The 19,855-nt window shown below is 34.8% G+C and overlaps 1 protein-coding gene across 8 annotated transcripts in view; it reads right to left on the bottom strand.

The window, feature by feature from the left end:
* PPFIA2 (PTPRF interacting protein alpha 2) overlaps positions 1–19,855 on the bottom strand; it is a 437,224-nt gene that overhangs the window by 289,835 nt on the left and 127,534 nt on the right. For 3 of the 8 annotated variants that reach the window (XM_036251330.1, XM_036251331.1, XM_036251332.1), the window contains exon 1: positions 8,122–8,208. The exons of the other annotated variants lie outside the window; for them this stretch is intronic. In XM_036251330.1, the coding sequence (XP_036107223.1) occupies positions 8,122–8,202 (81 nt within the window). In that variant the 5' untranslated portion in view covers positions 8,203–8,208. Of the gene's footprint in view, positions 1–8,121; positions 8,209–19,855 lie in introns of those variants that run through there. 8 annotated transcript variants of the gene reach the window in all.

Genomic DNA, 19,855 nt, shown 5'->3' with positions numbered 1-19,855 from the left:
ACATTGTCAAAATGCCTAATAATTTTTGAGATGCTCAGCAATTCTCAGACAGTTCTGCTGCAAATAATGATAGCATCATATCTTGTTGACACTTAATAATGTACACTACTTTAAATCTTTACATGCTATACAGAGCACCCAGGACACAAAGGGTGCTACCCTTTTTTAATTTGTAGATGTTTTGAATCATACACTAAATTAGCCAATTTCACAAAAGGGTAATTTTAATTTTGCATTTGCATATGTGTAAAACTTGAGATGATCATAAAAGTAATAATGAAGATCCAAGGTGAACTTAAAAATAAATTTTGAAAATACAAAATAAGTATTTATAAAAGAAATCCAAATATAGTTCCAAAAGGATACTTAATATCAATGCTCTGAAAGTTTATATTCTATAAGCACAAAAACAGCTTATGCAACATTAAGATCTTAAAAAATTCATTAAATATATTTTAATAAGCTCTCCTACGTATAAAGTGTTTCAAATGAAGTATTTAAAGTGATGAATTTGCTTTCTTAGACATTTTTTCTAAATTAAGAAAAAAAAGAAAAGATCATTTGTGGAATAAATTATGCTATTATTTAGAAAGTACATTAATCATTAAAACAACATTAGCTAATTTTGACTGAGTGCCATCTTTACTGAGAGAAAATGCTGTATATATGATTTCCTAAGTAATCCTTTTAGAGTTCATGATGATCTCATGACCTACTCTTATTTCTTTACATTAGTCAAGGAAAGTGAAAATACAGAAATAACTGCAATTGCTCATAGCCACACTCTCATTTTGAATCATGTGTTTAATTCCAAAAGAGATGCTCTTAACCATTATGCAATCTTATTGTTACCACTAGGGTAACATTGCAAAAATTAACTGCGAACTAGAATTTAAAGTGGATGTGAAAATAAAATGACTTAATTAAAGTTACCACATTATAATAATAATATCTATATGTACCTTTGAAGTCAAACCAAATAACCTGCTATTGTGATTTTTAAATAATTTTCCTTGAGGTGACTAAGATTTTTGAGAGCAGAAGCCAATTGTTTTCCTCAACATTGTTGAAGTCCAGCATAGTGGGATTATTCAACAAGGTTTGTTGAAAGATTTCACAAATTAATAGAAGAGAATTAACTTTAGGCAGTCTTCAATTTAAACATGAACTCATTCATTCAACCTAAAAGCACAGACAACTTATATTTGACAGGCATTAGGCTAGGTGTCAGTTAACAGATACAAGTTCACAAATTAGTGGTAAAGAGAAGTGGGAAAAAAAAGGAATGTAATAAACAGTACATTGGGCACACACTAATTACTTGATTGAGGTATAAGGACAGGAGGCTTTAACTTGAATTAAGGTTCAAAGATGATATTCATGGAAGGAGTTAAAAGGAAATGTTAGCTTTCAAAACACATTTACAAAATAAAGCGTATTCACACATAAAGAGGCAGAAATATCTAACTTGAATTAGGTTCAGGGTAAATATTCAAGGAGGGGAGATAAGGAAAAAGCTTCCCAAACGTGTTTGCAAAGTAACCAAGCACACATGCTTGCAATGATAATTCTGGGTAAGTCAACGTGTTCAAGGATTTGTGGTCCAACCCCACCTGCCCCATTCTCCTCATTCTTTGCCAAGGTCATTTATCCATTTCTATAGTGTTCCCTACCCTGTAAGCAGATGCCTCCCACTTTTACATTTGCTACTCACAGACCTCTCTCCTGAGAGCCAAACCTGTGTTTCCAACTGTCTACTCAATCTGTCCAAAACTGAACTCAATATATGCATTGTTTTCCAAAGCTGCTCCTCCTCCATATTCATTCTCTCCCTCCCCGGAAACTTCAGAGGTTAGCTTGCCTTTTTCTTTTTTGTGTCCTTTATTCAGTAAGTTAATACATCTTTTATATCTCTCTTAACAACTTTTCTCTCATTTTTAACTGCTGTTAGCTCACATTCTTGCCACCTCTATGTTCTATTATGGTGTACAGACCCAAACTCTAGCTGCTTCTACTGTTGCAGCCGCTGCTTATTGAGCTCTTACCAACCACCAGACACTGTGCTCAGTGCATAAAACGCTTTCTCTTAAGAGTCTCCTCAATCATTTCCCAATATCCTATTTCCCTCCCTTGAGGCATGACCTGAATATAGAGCTGTTCTAGCTAGGTATAGGTGAAATATATCTGTGGACTTCAGCCTGGGACTCTTACAACCAACCATTCAGGTGTTCCTAGCAGGAGGTCATTCGAAAGCAGGATTATCATCAATGCCTAGCAAGACATTCTTATTTTCAATTTGTAATTTAATTTAATACATATTTACTAATTATGGCTATGTGTCAGGCACCCTGCTTGAGTCTACTGATTTAATAGTAAAAAGAAGGACACAGGACCTGTCCTCACAGAACATAGAGCCTAGTAGAATTCTATTCAGCAGAAACCTCTGCAATCGGAAGAGTTATCAGTTCCTACGGAGCTCTAGGAGGTACCCAGGGATTCCTAGGGTCGGCCTCATTAATGTAAAGAGCATTATTAAGTTAACAAAGGTGTGTATTTAGAAAAGCTCTTCCCCTCAATTTCCCTTTTTGTCTTTCAGTGCGATTCCAGGATATAAGTTTACTGACAATTCAGTTACTATAAAAATGTATTTGCAACTAGGATAATATTGTGTCAGAAAAGACAGAATGAAGAGGTGTAACTAAATAAAAACCTTAAGTTTAAAAACTAAATGAGTCTACATAGTATAATGCTTTCATGTGGTAGAGCCACATTTCTATAAATTGCAAGATTTAGAGACAATCAAGATCAGAAATGATGTAGCTGGGAATATTTTTGCTGCTGTATTTAATCACGAACACTTCAGCCAGTATAATATGGAAGGAGGAGCATGGACTTCTGGGTTCTGTAATCCTGGATTCAGGCAGGAACTACATTAATTACTCTCTACGTTATTAACAACTACTTGGGTATCTTTTGTGAGTATCAGTTTTGTTTTTGTTTTGTTGCTGTTGTTGTTTTTTTCCATCTGCAAAGCAGGGACATCACGACAATTTGCCTGTATATTGTAGAAAGCTACCGAACTGTTCTTTCTGCTCCAGTCCCAGCACCCAGCCAAGGCACAACCCAATATTCTAATGAAACAGAAAATACTGTTCATCCTCATTGAAAATCCTTACATCTCAAGTCCCCAATCCTGAGGATGACATTTAAATGTATCTATATTCTTGAGTTTGAGCATTTCACGTTTAGTTATTTACTATCTCCAGCTGAAGCTCCAGTTATACTAAACTCTGTCTCTCCCACACACCAGCAAGGACCTTTGAACATGCTGGTCCACCTGCGTCAGGTAGCTCTCGTGTTATCTCTACCACTCATACTCATGCCTGCACACATGGGTGGAAGAGAAACCTCCATTCTCTCTTTCAGCTGCAGACCCCCGCCTATATCACTGTGCAACCTCAGAGCCAAGGGCTCTGTCTTTCTTAGCATTTATGCCTCATTCTTTAAAGTAATAATTATATATGTTCCAAACATTCTGCTAGATATTTCCAATGCATTTAACAATTATCAATAATAAGAAGTTATAATGTGTCCCAAATAATAGAAAAATAACGGTGGGTTTCTAGTAGTACCAACATGACAGAATATAAAAAAGTCTGGTTCTTTGCTGAGCAGACAGAATGACCTAATCTCATTTGCTCACAAAGATAATAGTGTTCCATACTGAAAACCAGCAATACCTTTTGAGTGAAATTCTTCATGTATTTGAGATTTCCAGCTTGCCTATTAGTTTTCTATATATTTCAAATGCTAACCCTATCTACTAAATTGGAAAGTGTGAACTAATCAAATTTTACATTTCTCTTGATGAAATGTGAAAAATGTCAAATAATAAGGGACACTAAGATATAAAGAAAAAAGTCTCAAAAGGTTCTGTCTAGCTGTCATAGAAATATATACTTTTTAATTTTTAAATGTATTTTTTATTAGTTTTTCAATTACAGTTTACATTCAGTATAATTTTGTATTAGTTTCAGGTGTACAGCATAGTGGTTAGACAATCATATACTTTACAAAGTGTCCCCCCCCCCATATTCCTAGTACCTGCCTGCCACCATAGTTATCACAGTATTATTGACTATATTTCCTATGCTGCACTCTTATCCTTGTGACAATTTTGTATCTACCAATCTGTACTTCTCAATCTAAAATATATTTTTAAAATAATAAAATGAACGCATTTCATTGATTACTTAGGGACTATTACTTATTTTGAATAATCCAACCATGATACATATAGGCTGAATATAAAACAAATTTACCTTGATAGATCTTTAGACATTTTCTTTAATAATATATAGTTATGCCTCATAAACTTCCCATATAGTTAAAAGAAAAAGAATTTGTTGCCTATTGTGTTAAATATTCAGATTTTAACCACTTAACTTAAATATAAGCTCTCAGTTTACGACAGAGACATTGGCAGTATCCATGTGATAGAGACAAGGATTGATCAGATGTTCTCCAGGATTAAATCAAAGCAAAAGAGCTTTGATAGTGGCAGGAACAGGCAAGGATCAAGGAAAAGCACTCACTAAGGCATGCAGAAATGAGGGGACTGCGTGCAGGCTTCACGAGGGAGGTGGCATTTACGATGAGTCTTTAGGTAAAAACAGTTTTCCGTTGGGCAGGAGAAGACCACAGACGCACACAGGCAGCTTTCTGAGAAAGCAAAGCCAAGCAGTGTGCTGCTTGGGATCCAGACCTCAAAGGGCTTCTCATGTCAAGTTAAGAAAATGAACTTTATCCTTCAAGGACAGGGGCTACATGAAGTAGTTTAAACTGGAAAATGGCAGATGACTATGTTTGCATATGTTTGATAAGTGTCTTTCTCTTGTTTCCAGTGGGTACAGGGGGTGGGGGACAGGGGTCAATAGCGTCAGCCGTATTTACATACAGGCCTGGCAGGAAATGTTATTAATGCTGGGACTGAATGGCAAAGAAATGTATTTTAAGCAAAAATGATTCCTCTGTGGGTTCAACAGATAAACGTGCTCCTGTCAGAAATCAATTCTTTTGGTCTGAAAAGGTGGTTTGCAAACTTTGTTTTTATATAGCCCAGTATTTGTTACTGTCGTTCATGAAAGCACAGAGCAGGTACATGTAGAATAAGGAAACATGAAGGGCTTCGAAGAGTCCATTCCTCATCCCTACTGACTCTAGCAAAAACTGACAAGCTCTCATGAAACCTCAGAGCTGTGCAGACAGTTTGAAAACCACTAGGTCAAGATAGTTAATCTCTAGGAATGAGAGGTAGTGTGCTAGTCACCAATACCTCTGGGAAGATTAACACACTAAGTGACGATTAACCAATCTAGGGGTTTAGTAAAGCATGTCAATGGTTTATTTGCAAAAATAGAGCTAAATGGAAAATCATATTGAGACATCATTTTGGGGACATAAAATTAAGGAGAAGTTACTGCTTTCATATATACTGTATTATATATTACATGTATATCCATTTAATTTTGTTTTAAAGTAGGTTTCCAATTCGTATATATTTGAGCCCCACAAATTTACAGTTCTAACACATAGAAATATTATAATTAATCTTTTCTTACTGTTGGATTTAATCTTAATTTTTGTCAGTCAAAGGGCCTTCTAGGCAACTACATTCTAGAACTTAATTTTGATGGTAAGTAATTTACTAAACATATAGTGCAAATTAGATGGTGGCATAATTCATGGTTCAGGAAACTCTGAATAGAAAAATGCTAACAAAAGTGATTACTAGTAATATAGAAGTGAGAATGCACACATAAGGAAATTGATTTAAATTAAGTGTTAGATTGACTATACAAAAAAATATTTGCATGTGTATAGAAGTATAAAGGCATTTGACTAAATTAAAATGCAGTGAAAAAGAAAATCTTGTAATTAAAATATCCCTCAGCTTCCCATTTGTTGCTTTTTTACCTCTGAGCTACTCCAGTCAAATACATTCTAAATCTTATTCTTAAAACTTGATAATGTACAATGTTAGCAAAAATGATAGGATAGTTTAAATATTTAATGAGAAGATGAAACTAAAACTCAGTTTTATTCATGCTAAGTTATCTTCAAAGTTTTTTGCATATGTTAACTCTTATGCTAGAATAATTTTAAGAAAGTAAACATTAAAATCTCAACTCCTTGATGCAAAATCATTTCAGAAATGCAATTATGCCACTCCATAATGAGAACCACTTTTGAACATTTAACTAATCATTTTCACAAGATATGTATTTTTTGAGAATGATCTAATACTTGTACAGCATCTCATTTCTTATAACAGTATTTCAACCAAAGAAAATATGTTGCCTTAAAAATAGGTTAAAGTATGTAAGTAAGAAAAATGATCATGTTTAATTCTGTCCTTGGAAAATAAAACCAGAATCAACTTTTATCATCTTTTACTTTGATACTTTAAAACCATATTTCTTTCTTCATTCTCTTCCACCAAAAACTAACAATAGCAACTAAAAGTTAAGCACATTTTCTGTTATCATAAATGTCAAGATCAAATATTATTTTATAAAATAAAAATGTAGAATAGAGTTCACATTTGCCAAGATTTCTACTTTATCTGAAATCCTAGAATTTTTACACACATTGTTACAACATCAAAGGGGTGGTTAAAAATCATTCCAGTGCATTTTCAAAGAAAATCGCCTGCCAAGAAAGGTGTCAGCAAGATCTTTACTGAAGGAATTGTAGAAAGCCTGTCATTACTGAGCATACGGAATTTACTGACCCTTAAACTTTAAGAGGCTGAAGTAGAATACCTAATGTCAAAACCTGCCCCAAAGAGCCAGCTACAGGATATTGTAAAGTGTGTTTATATCTCAGTGCACGGAGAAGGAAAAAAAAGTAATAATTCTGCAGAACAGCCCCAGGGCACTTGCATTTTGAGTCGCTGCCACAATAAGCAGACGGCCGCTGGGAAGTGAATACATTCTGTAACAGCACAGACTTGCACTATCAGTAGACATCAGTGTAAAGCAGGAGAGGAGACAGGATTAAAAATAGAAGTATAAAACGGGGAGAGAGAGTAATTATATCTACCGCTTGTAGTTTGCAAAGGCAAGAGATTTTAATAAATAAGATGTGCATTTATTCAGAGCCACGTTTTTAAAGAATTCAGACTACCTCTACTGTATTAATTCTCTAGGTCTTTATAGTTTTTCCCCCCAGAACATTGTAACTATGTAGCTAAAATAATTAAATGCCAGGATGTTTATATTCCCATCATGTAAAATATACAGAGAGAAGAGATTCACTTTCCCTTTTCATGTAACGATGACATGACTGAATTACAAAGTAAACCTTACTACAGAAAGATGCAATTTAAGGATAAAAAATGAGGTAGAATCTGATTTAGTTTAGCCTTAACCATTTTCTAGATGGATGACTGATTTAGTCTCAGGCAGTTGAAATACATTTAGTAGGTAACAACTCAGTAACTCACTATTACATATATATTATAAGTCATTTTGACCTTTTGATAACACAGAAAATCTTCCATCTTAATGAGTTTTTACTTTACTTCATTTTGAAAAACATATTAAACATGGTACTCAAGCCTCCTATATTACTAATTGCTCGTATACTGCACACATAAAAAATTAAATAACAGAAATCATGTTAAGCTATGTACATAAAACATAAAACATTTTTTCTAAGCCCAGAGGACATAGTTTGCAAAGTTCCATAAAATGCCATTTAATTCTACTCTCTGTGATATATAAGGGAAGTAAATCTATAATCTTCACCATATTATATCCATAAATAACAATATTAGGAGCACATCTCATAAACCCTCTTGGATGATACTGTAGAAATTTAAAAATCCCTGTGAAAATTAAGTGTTCTCCACTATTCTGTTTGAATTCACAGAGAATCCTAATACCATCTTATTTCCATATTTAAAACACAGATTAATCTGACATGCATGTTACCCATTTCTTACATCCTCTTTAATACTTTCATACTTTGCAGTTTTATTTTTCTTATTTTCCCTTCATTATAAGTTTGACTATATATTGGCTTCTTAAGTAGTAAAGTTATTTAAAGCACACTTACTTGAAAAGTGTAAAACCGGGTCCCATTAGGAGGATGCACTTTAGGGGAGCCAGAAACGGTGTTCATATCCGAGAAAATCATTTCTGATCACAGAGACAATATAATCCACAAGGAGCTACAGATGTAGAGCAGCAAGCTTAGCGTACAGATAAATCCGTGCATGCATTGAGGGAGGCTAGAGGGTAAAATGAAATCTGCCCCATCCTTCATAGATACTCAGTGATAGCATGTTGAATCTTTCTTCTACATCTGAAATCTAAGCTGAAAGGTCTTCAGCCACTGACCTTTTGTGTCGCTAGTTCCTTAGAACATACAATGTTTAAAAAAACATTTTTAAACACAGAAGGAAAAAAACAAGAACCAACAATAAATGGAGCTTGTGCAGAACCTGGCAGCGCTGTGGACCTGCCCATCTGTTCCCAGTGATAATCACCTCCCTCCACCACAGCCTAGCAGAGTGATTATGCTAAATATCCTGGTTAACCAATAACACAGTTTCATTTCAGGGAGCGTGTACAGTGTAATTCAGGGGACCTCTTCTGACTAACCTGAAGCATGTTTCAAGCTGTATTTAGTAACAAATTGTTGTTCCATTGCTCTTATTTCTGTATGTTTCTAAATCTATTTGTCACTCCCAGTATTTTCAACAAGATTTTTCAATTATTGTACAAAGCCTTTTATTATAAAGTAAAGAGTTCTTTTTAAATTTATAGATCAAAGCATATTAGAGCTGGCTAGGACAACGATGCCCCTGGCGTACAGTGCAGAAAGGCTCTATAATACTAGAAATATAAAATAAAATGCACCAATATTTCTACTTTTCTGAACTCCCAAAGAACATCATAATAAGAACACAATCATTATTCTATTTTCCCATCTTAATTCAAAATTATTAATTTCATAGTCAATGCCTAAAAAGTACATTTTTTAAAAAATCAAACTTTATTTTTTATAGATAAAAATTAATATATATTTTTTATACCTAGATTTTTGATGCAAGATGAAAAAATATTAATTGCAAGCATCTAGGCTGTATTGCAAAGAATGTTCATTTTTTATGTCTTTTAACACAAATTATTCAGTCTGTAAAAAAGATCATATTGAGCCCTGGCCGGTTTTGCTCAGTGGTTAGAGCGTCAGCCTACGGTCCAGACAGACCTGGGTTCGGTTTCCACTAAGGGCACGTACCGCAGTTGCAGTTTGTCCCCAGCCCTGGTGGGGTCGTGAGGGAGGCAGCCACTCGATGTGCCCCTTTCACATCAATGTTTCTCTCTCTCTCTCTCTCTCTCTCTCTCTCTCTCTCTCTCTCTCTCCCTCCCTCCCACTGTATCTGAACAAAAAATGGAAAAATGTCCTCAGGTGAGGATAAAAAAAAAATCATATTGAGATGACTTTACACTTTTTAGAGGTAAAAATAGATGTTCCATTTACACATGGTTCCAAGGTGGAAACTTTGGGAGGACAGAGATAGAATGAGCCAGAAGTGGTGTCTTTGTGAATGTATCTAGGATGACGTAGTTATACATAATCAAGAACCAGAAACCACCTTCTTTGAATCTGAAGACTATATAACAAATGTGATGATGATAGGCTCTTAAAACTTATTATTCATTTTTACTTTGATTCTCCAATTATGATTCAAATTTGTAATATCAATGAGGAAGCAGAAAATTTATTCTTAATTCTTTAGATGGGATTCCTACATTCTGGTAAATGACGAGAGTAGGTAATTGTTCACCTAGCAAACTGCTAAATAAACTGGAAGATAATTGTTAAATACATGTTTAATTTGGGGATAATTTTAGATTTATATTAAAGTTGCAAAGATAGTACTGAGTTCCCATTAATCCCTCACCCAGCTTCCCCAATTAACCTCTTACATTACTGTGGTGAATTTATCAAAACTAATAAACTGATATTGGTACATTATTATTAACTAAACTCTAGACATTATTTGGATTTCACTAGTCTTTCTGTTAATGTCCCCTTTGTGTTCTAGGTTCCAACCCAGGGTACCACATTTATTTATATTCCGTGTTTTCCAGTTTCATTTGGTCTGTGACAGCTTCTCATCTTTTGCTTGTTTTTATTATCCTGATAGTCTTAAAAGACTATAAAGAATTATCTGTAGAAGACTATTAAGAAGTACTACCCAAGTACTCTATAGGGTGCTGATATTAATTTTGGTTAATGCTTTCCTTAAACTAGGCTAGGGCTATGAATTTGGGGGAAGAATACCACAGAGGTGAAGTGTCCTCATTATATCATATCAGTGAAATGATCTCATTACATCATATTGGGGGTACATGATATCCACATACCAATAGTGATATTAACCTTCATTACTTGGTTAAGGTAGAGTTTGCCAGTTTTCTCCACTACAAAGTTACTGTTTTTCTCTTTCCATACTCTACTTTTTGGAAGTTAGGCACGAAATCTAGTGCATCATTAATGATGTGATAGGGAGGGGTAAAATTAAGATTTACCGCCAGGAGAGATTAGTGTCTATATATATTAAATAGAATTTTTGTGTACAGAAAATTTGCCTCCTCTCCTCTAATTATGTTTTACTGATTTACTTATATCAGTATAAACCATGGTATATTTATTGCATACTTCAGATGATAATACAGTACAATATGATTTATTTTGATGTTCAAATTGTAGCGCCTGTTTCCCTTTGACGTGTTCCCATTCTTTCGTTTTGTTGAGCACATACATGATTTTTTTTAATGTATTTTTCTTGACTCTGGGCTAAAAATTTTCACCTGTGTGGTTAATTCTGGCGGCACAGGGGCCTCAGGTATTTGGCCAGGTCAGAGCCTGGGTGGAGGACCTGCCGACTGGGAACCTGCCTGCGGAAAGATTGGAGAGCCAAGCGGGGCTGAAGGGCTGTCAGTCAGCCAGGAAGACCTGAGGCCTTTGAGGAAGAGGAAGTGCCTGCTTTCCGCAACTACAAGCTACAGGCACCACTCCCAACATGAGACTGTTTCAACTATTCTGACCAGAACCCAGATACACCAGCAGAGCCCAGTTCCATGGGGGAAGGGAGAGCAGCTCAGAACAGGGATATTTAAGATGTGAGACCAAAGGCAGACCCAGACTCTGGGATAATGATGCCCCATCCACTGAACTACTTCAGGCTCAGCCCTGCCATGCCTCGGTCAGGTTGCCCAGGAAAAGACAGGCACAGTGACTCACACTGGTTTGTATCATAGAACTTCCCAGAAGACCGGGGATGAACACATCAAGAGGCCACATTCAATAATATTGGAGCAAAATCAGCGAGCTCCACAAATAGCAGATCCAAAGGTTGGGTTTTTTTTCCCTTTCATATCTCTTATTTCATTCTTTCCTTTTGTTCTATTATTTTTTCTCTTTTCTATTTTTATTTTTAATTTAATTTATATTTTTCTTTTCTTATTCTATATTTTCTGTTCATTATTATTACTTTTTAAAAATTTATTTTTATTTCATTAGTTTTTTCTTATCTTTTCTTTTAAAATTCTTACTCTATTCTTTTTCTTTTTTTCTTTCATATTTCCTTTTTCTATTTCTTCTTTTTTATCCTCTAATTATTGTGGCCTTGTGTCTTTTGGTATTCTTTTTTAGTTTCTTGGTTATTTTTTCCATGTTGTTTTAAATTTGGTCTTGTTTTGTTTTGTTCTGTCAACACCTGTATAACAGTTGGCACAATGTAGTTGGGGTTGAGCCTCACAGTCAGCAAGCCTGAGGGCTGAGCCCACCCACAAACAGGACAACAACAATCAAGACCCTAATACAACAGGAGGGCACACATAACCCACACAAGGAACATTCCTAGAGCACTTAGCTCACAAGATCAAGAAGACCACACCACTGCATCCCACAAGAAGGCTACCCCATCAAGGATAGGAAGCATAGCTATTTTATGCAATACATAAAAACAAACACAAAGAAACAGGCCCCAAAGGAAAGAACAGGAAAAATCTCTAGAAAAATAGGTATATGAAATGGAAGTAAGGAATTTATCAGAAACTGATGATAAAGTAATGGTTTTTAGAATGCTTAACAGCATGAAAAAGGACATAAAAACCATAAAAAACAAAGTCAGAAATGAAGAATGAAGAATTGCAATACAAGATAGAATAAAAGCACTCAATCAAAGCAGCAAAAAGAAAATACTTAAAAAAGCATGAGGAAAGTTTAAGAAAACTTTGTAACAATATGAAACAGAACAACATCAGCATCATAAAGGTATTAGAAGGAGAAGAAAGTGAGCAAGGGATAGAGAACCTGTTTAAAGAAGTATGGAAGTGGACATGCCTAATGTGGTGAAGGAAAATGTCACACAGGTTCAGGAAGCACAGGCAGTCCCAATCAAGATGAACCCAAAGAGACCCACACCAAGAACCATCATAACTAAAATGGCAAACATTAAAGACAAAGAGAGAATCTTAAGGGTCGCAAGAGAAAGATAGTCAGTTAACTACAAGGGAGCTCCCATAAAGCTGGTATCTGATTTCTCAACAGAAACTTTACATCCAGAAGGGAATGGCATGAAGTATTCAAAGTAAAGAAAAGCAAAGATCTGAAACCAAGACTACTCCATCCAGCAAGTCTATTATTCAAACTAGTAGGTAAAGAGTTTCCCAGACCCCCCCCCACACACACACACACACAGAAAAAAGTAAAAGGAGTATGTTACCAACAATCCAACATTGCAAGAAATGTGAAAGGGACTGCTGTAAGAAGAATAAGAAATATATATAGAGAGAGGAACAAGGCATAAAGAATACAATGTCAATCAATAAGTACTTATCAATAATAACCTTAAATGTAAATGGATTAAATGCTCCAATGAAAATACATAGGGTAGATGAGTGGATAAATAAACATGGCCCACATATATGCTGTCTACAAGAGACCTCCTCAAAACTAAAGACTCACACAAAATGAAAGTGGAAGGATGGGAAAAAATTTTCCATGAAAATGGGAATTAAAAACAATGTGGGGATAGTAATATTCATATCTGACAAAACAGACTTCAATAAAGGCCATAACAAAGAAGGTCACTACATAATACTAAAAGGATTAATCTACAAGAAGATTAATCTACAAAAAGGAATAATCTACAAGAAGATATAACCCTGGTAAACATTTATGCACCCAATATAGGAGTACTAAAATATATTTAAAATATTTTTTATTATTTAAATATAAAAATATATTTAAAGTCTTGGAGGACTTTAAGGGAGAGATTAACATCAATACAGTCACAGTAGGGGACGTTAACACACCACTGACTTCTCTGGATAGATCTTCCAGAAAAAAATAAACAAGGAAACAGTGACCTGAAATGACACACTAGATTATATGGATTTAATTGATATTTATAGAATATTTCATACCAAAGCTGCATAATATACATTTTTCTAAAGGGTATATGGAACATTATAAAGATAGATCACATATGAGGACATAAAATAGTCTTTACAAGTTCAAGAAGATTGAAATCATATTAAGTATCTTCTCAGATCACAATGGCATAAATTAGAAATCAACTACAATAAAAACAAGCAAAAATATTTAAACACTTGGAGGCTAAATAGCATGTTATTAAACAATGAATGAGTTGCCAATGAGATCATGGAAGAAATATAAAAACTTCCTGGAAATAAATAAAAATGAAAACATAAAATCTATGGGACACAGCAAAAGCAGTCCTAAGAAGGAAGTTCATAGCATTACAGGCCTACCTCAAGAAACAAGAAAAAGCTCAAATAAGCAATCTAATTCTACAACTAAAAAGAATGAGAAATAAATCAACTAGAAAAGTCCTGAGTAAGTATAAGGAAGTAAATAATAAACATTAGAGTGAAAAAAAAATGACAAAAAGACTAAAGAAACAACACAGAAAAATCAATAAAACCAAGAGCTGTTTCTTTGAAAATATAAACAAGATTGATGAACCTTTCGCCAGATTCATCAAGAAACAAAGAAAGAAGATCAAATAAATAAAATCAGAATAAAAGAGGTGAACAATGGATATCACAAAAATAAAAAGGACTGCAAGGAAATACCATGAACAACTATATGTCAACATGGGCAAAAGGGACAAATTTTTAGTAACATACAATCTTCCAAAACTGCATCAAGAAGAATCAGAAAATCTGAATAGACCGATAACAAATAATGAAATTTAAGCAGTAATGAAAAAAACTCCGTAAACAAAAGTTCTGGACTGATGGCTTCATAGGCTAGTTTTACCAAACATACAAAGAAGAACTAACACCTATCCTCTTCTATCTATTCCAAAAAAAATTCAAGAGAAAGGAAGTCTTCAACACTCTTTTCATGAGGACAGTGTTATTCTAATTCCAAAACCAGATAAAGTCACTACAGAGAAAAAATTACAGGCCAATATCCTGTACATAGATACTAAAATCCTCAATAAAATATTATCAAATCAGATTCAGTAATACATTAAGAAGATCATATAATATGACCAAGTGGTATTTATTTTGTGTATAATATTCACAAACCAATAAATGTGATACCTCACATAAACAAAATTTTTTAAAAAATCACATGTTCATAGCAATAGACACAGAAAAAGAATTCAACAAAATCCAGCATCCATTTTTGTTTTTTTGTTTTTTAGCCTCACCCGAGGACAATTTGCATTTATCTTCAGATAGAGCAGGAGGGAGAGAGGGAGGAAGAGAAAGAGAGAAACATCGGTGTTAGAGAGACACATCGACTGGCTGTCACCCACATGACCCCAACCAGGGCCGAGGTATGTGCCCTTAGCAGGAACTAAACCTGGGACTCTCTGGTCCACAGGCTGATGCTCTAACTGCCGAGCAAAACTGCCCAGGACTAGCATCTATTTTTGATAAAGACTTTCAGCAAGATGGGAATAGAGGGATACCTCAATATAATAAAGGCCATATATGACAAACTATAGCTACAATCACACTCAATGCGTGAAAACTAAAAGTGTCTCCCTTAGATCAGAAACAAGACAGGGATGTCCACTTTTACCACTCTTATTCAATGTAGTACTGGAAGTCCTACCTACAGTGATCAGACAAGAAGAAAAAAAATAAAAGGTATCAAAATTGAAAGGAGGAAGTAAAACTGGCATTATTCACAAATGACATGATATTGTAAATAGAAAACCTAAAGACTCTAACAAAATACTATTAGATTTAACAAATGAATTTATCAAAATAGCAGGATACAAAATTAACATTCAGATATTGATGGCATTTTTATACACCAATAATAATCTCTCTGAAAGAGAAACTAAAAAAAAAAAAATCTCTTACAATTGCAACAAAAGAAAATAAGATACCTAGGAATAAACTTAACCAAGGAGGTAAAAGACCTGTACTTGGAAAACTATAGGGCATTGCAAAAAGAAACAGAGGAAGATACAAACAAGTAGAAGCATATTCCATGTTCATGGATTGGAAGAATTAACATTAAAAAGTCCATACTATCCAAAGCAATCTATAGATTAAATGCAATCCCTATTAAAATACGATGGCATATTTCACAGATCTAGAACAAATAATCCAAAAATTTATATGAAACCAAAAAGATCCCAAATAGCTACAGCAATCTTGAGGAAAAAAGAACGAAATTGGAGAGACTACAATACCAGATATAAAATTATACCACAAAGCTATTGTAATCAAAACAAACTGGTACTAGCATAAGAACAGGCATATAGATCAATGGAACAGAACAAAGAGCCCAGAAATCGACCTAAGCCATTATGCTCAATTAATATTTGACAAAGAAGGCAAGAGCATACAATGGAGTAAAGAGAGTTTCTTCAGTAAGTGGTGTTAGGAAAATTAGACAGGTACATGCAAACAAATGAAACTAGACCAACATTATGCACAAGAATAAACTCAAAATGGATAAAAAACTTAATTGTAAGTTGTAAAACCATACAAATCATAGGCCGCAAAATCTTAGACATGTCATGTAGCAGAATATTTTTCAGTACATCTCCTAAGGCAAGAAAAACAAAGGTAAAAGTAAACAAATGGGACTACATCAAACTAAAAAGCTTTTGCACTGCAAAAGAAATTATCCTCAAAATGCAAAGGAAACCCAGTCTATGGGAGAACATCTTTGCCAATGGTATATTGGATAAGGCATTAATTTCCAAAATATATAAAGGACTCACACAACTCAACAAAAGAAAGACAAACAATCAAATTAAAATATGGGCAGAGGACCTGAAGAGACACTTCTCCAAAGAGGACATAAGATGGCCAAGAGACATATGAAAAAATGCTCTAAGTCCCTAATCATCAGAGAGATGTAAATAAAAAGCACAATGAGGTATCACCTCACACCTGCCAAAATGGCTACTGTCTATAAATCAATGAACAAGTGCCGGCAAAGATGTGGAGAGAAGGGAGCCCTAATATCTGCTGGTGGGAATGTAGACTGGTGCAGCCACTGTGGAAAACAGTTTGGAGTTTTTTCAGAAAAACTAAATATGGAACTGCCATTTGACCCAGCAATCCCACTTCTAGAAATATATCCTAAGAATCCCAAAACACCAATCAGAAAGAATATATGCACCCTTATGTTCATAGAAGCAATATTTCCAATAGCTAAAATCTGGAAACAGCCCAAAGGCCCATCAGTAGATAAGTGGATAAAAAAGCTGTGGTATATATACACAATGGAATACTATGCAGCTACAAAGAAGAAGAATCTCTTAGCCTTTGCCACAGCATTGAGAGACCTGGAGAGTATTATGCTAAGTGAAATAAGCCAGTCAGAGAAAGACAAATATCACATGACCTCACTTATGTGTGGTATCTAATGAACAAAATAAACCAATGAATAAAATAGGTCCAGAGGTATGGACGCATGGAATAGACTGACAGATCTCGGAGGGGAGGAGGGTTGGGGGGAAGGGAAGAGATGAGCAGAAGAACTGATATGCACATATTCATAGACCCTAGACACCGACAATAGTGTGGTGAAGGCCTGGGGTAGGGCAAGGGCTGGGTGGAGGGGGGAAAAGGGGACAAAATGGGAGACATCTGTAGTATTATCAACAATAAAAACATGGCCCTGGCCATTTTGGCTCAGCGATTAAGAGCATGGGCCTGCAGTCCAGAGAGACCCAGGTTCAGTTCCCACTAAGGGTGCGTTCCTCGGTTGCAGTTTGTCCCCAGCCCTGGTTGGGTCGTGCAGGTGGCAGCCACTCGATGTGTCCCTTTTACATCAATGTTTCTCTCTCTCTCTCCCTCTCTCTCTCTCTCTCTCTCTCTCTCTCTCTCCCCCTCCCTCCCTCCTTCCCTTCCTCCCTCTCTCTCCGAACAAAAAATGGAAAAAGTGTCTTCGGGTGAGGATTTAACAAAAACAAAAACAAAACAATAAAAACATTTTTTTTTCTCCTGTATAAATCACCTATTTGCTAAAACTACTAGTCTCCTTAACTATAATTCTAATTATCATTGTATGTTAACTTGAAAAATTATTTTATTTTTTCAGCATTATTTAAGCAGACATATTAGTTTATTTTTCAAAATAATATTTTTTTATCCATTTTGATTTCTTAAAAGAGGCAGGAAGAAGAACCAATATTTATATATAATCAATATATGTATAGTGTTTTATTCTAAATGCTATTGAAAATTGCCAAAATATACATTTTTTTTCTAAAACATTTTTTCTATGTAAGCTATTTATGACAATGATGTTATTTCATTTTTCTGATGGCCTATTTGAGAAAAGTCAACTTTCTCTTTTGGCCTGATAGAAACAGGAAAAGTGGTGTCCAGGTCTGAAAATTGCTAAGGATATAGAATCCTGCCTTGTTCATTATGTTTGTAGAGAACAGGCATGGTTTCCAGGCCCTGGAGATATAACTCTACAATATACGGTCTCTGTCCTTAAGAAACTTTACATTTGGTGGGAGAGAGATCAACTAATGCGAGGTAGATAGCAAGTACGACAACTGAAATCCGGTCTACTGAATGCTTAAGACCGACTTTACCTACAAGAAGACTAAATGAGTTCATCTGACAGCACCTAACTCAAGGAACATATCAGGGTGACCCTGGCAAGAGCAGGAAGTTAAAAGCCTTTCCAAAGAGAAGGATCAATGTGTGAAAAGATGTAAGACGGCATGGAATGAATGGTTGGGGAAATATGGCTTAAAACATTTCAGGGAGTAAAATGCAACTGTGCTACATGTGCTTTTGCATGTATAAATATTCAGTGAAATTAGTAAAGAGACTTAATCTGGTCAACACCCTATTTCTATGAAATTGTGTAAAATTAGAACATCCTTGTCTTAAAAAATATATGAACTATAGAGTCATATTTTCTTGCTTTGGGTTAGTATATTTTGGTGTTTTTAGTTTTCCAAATAGCTATCCAAGATTATTTTGGTTTGTCAAGAAACATAATTCTTAGTTTGATTGCTTTTGATTTATACTAAGACTATTTTAAGTATTAACTTGAAAGTGAAAGTATATAATACATTATTAGTAAGTAAAACAAAATTTAATGTGCAGTCGGTTTCCAGACAATGTCTACCACTTGGAGGGTAAATAACATGTCCATTTCAATCGCTACATTTAGAATAGCCCCCCAGATCTCTCAAGATGTGTTTTTCACCAAGAGAAATGAGTTAAAAATATGAATTCTAGAAAGTTTAATATCGGCTACCTCAACTACTTTAATCTTTACAGAAAGAAATTGAAAATGAAAAAGTTAAAGGATGACTAAATCACATGTTCTTCAAAAAAGGGTAAAATGAAGTCCTAAACCCAGATACTTGTTCCTGATAGACTATCTAATGCATCCTTGGCCTTCTGAAATGTATGTTATCAGCTTGGTTTTATAAAAAGTTCAAAAAATTAGTTTAGAGGCTACTATTTAAAATTCTATCTGGAAGATTCAGGTCAAACATTTTTTTTCCTATCATTTCAACATAATTTTTTAAGCAAATAACTATAGATATATTTTGTTTAAAAAAATTATTCAATATAACTTTTCCATCATTCCTTTATTGATATCGGATAAAAAGCTCAAAAATGTTATAGAGATGAGAATTTGGGGAGTTAAAAAAATACACTGAAAAGGGCTTCTCATTTGCTGTTAGTTTCTGATAAATGCTAAGAGAAAAAAATTGCTATACTGGACAAGAATAGGAGAGAGAGGGGTTGGGGGAAGAGGGAGAAGAAGAAGAGGAGGAGGAAGTGAAGGAGAAGGAGAGTGGAGAGATATCCCTACAATTTACACTGTATTATAGGGAAGCACTGCAGGATAACAAAGAATTTTATAGCCACGTATTCAGTTAGAAGTCATGCCAGATGGAGTGAAATTTGCAGCCCAGGTGGGCAATATATCCCAGTGAATTCATATGTATGGCATATGGAAGCTAATTAAGTATATAATGCCAGCTAAGTTATCTATCTAGCTAACATCTGCCTAAATATATTCATATTTATGCAACTTTATCTATATGTGTATCCTTATTCTTATATCACCAGTTCTGCAAAATGCAGCAAAGACGACCCTCCGTAGATAGCAAAACCCTGTTTACTTTTACATCCTGTATCTGTGTCTCCTACTTCCTGACAGTCAGCTGCTTCTACACAAGTTTATAGAATCTGTTCATTTGTTCACTCACTCATGTGTTCAACAAATCCTTATTGAGGAGTGATGTTGTGCCAGACACCTGCTACATTAGAACAGAAATGAA

This window comes from Molossus molossus, unplaced genomic scaffold (genome assembly GCF_014108415.1).
Source record: "Molossus molossus isolate mMolMol1 unplaced genomic scaffold, mMolMol1.p scaffold_m16_p_10, whole genome shotgun sequence".
Taxonomy (NCBI): Eukaryota; Metazoa; Chordata; class Mammalia; order Chiroptera; family Molossidae; genus Molossus; species Molossus molossus.
Note: the sequence above shows the minus strand (reverse complement) of the source record. Positions and strands in the feature narration are given on the sequence as shown.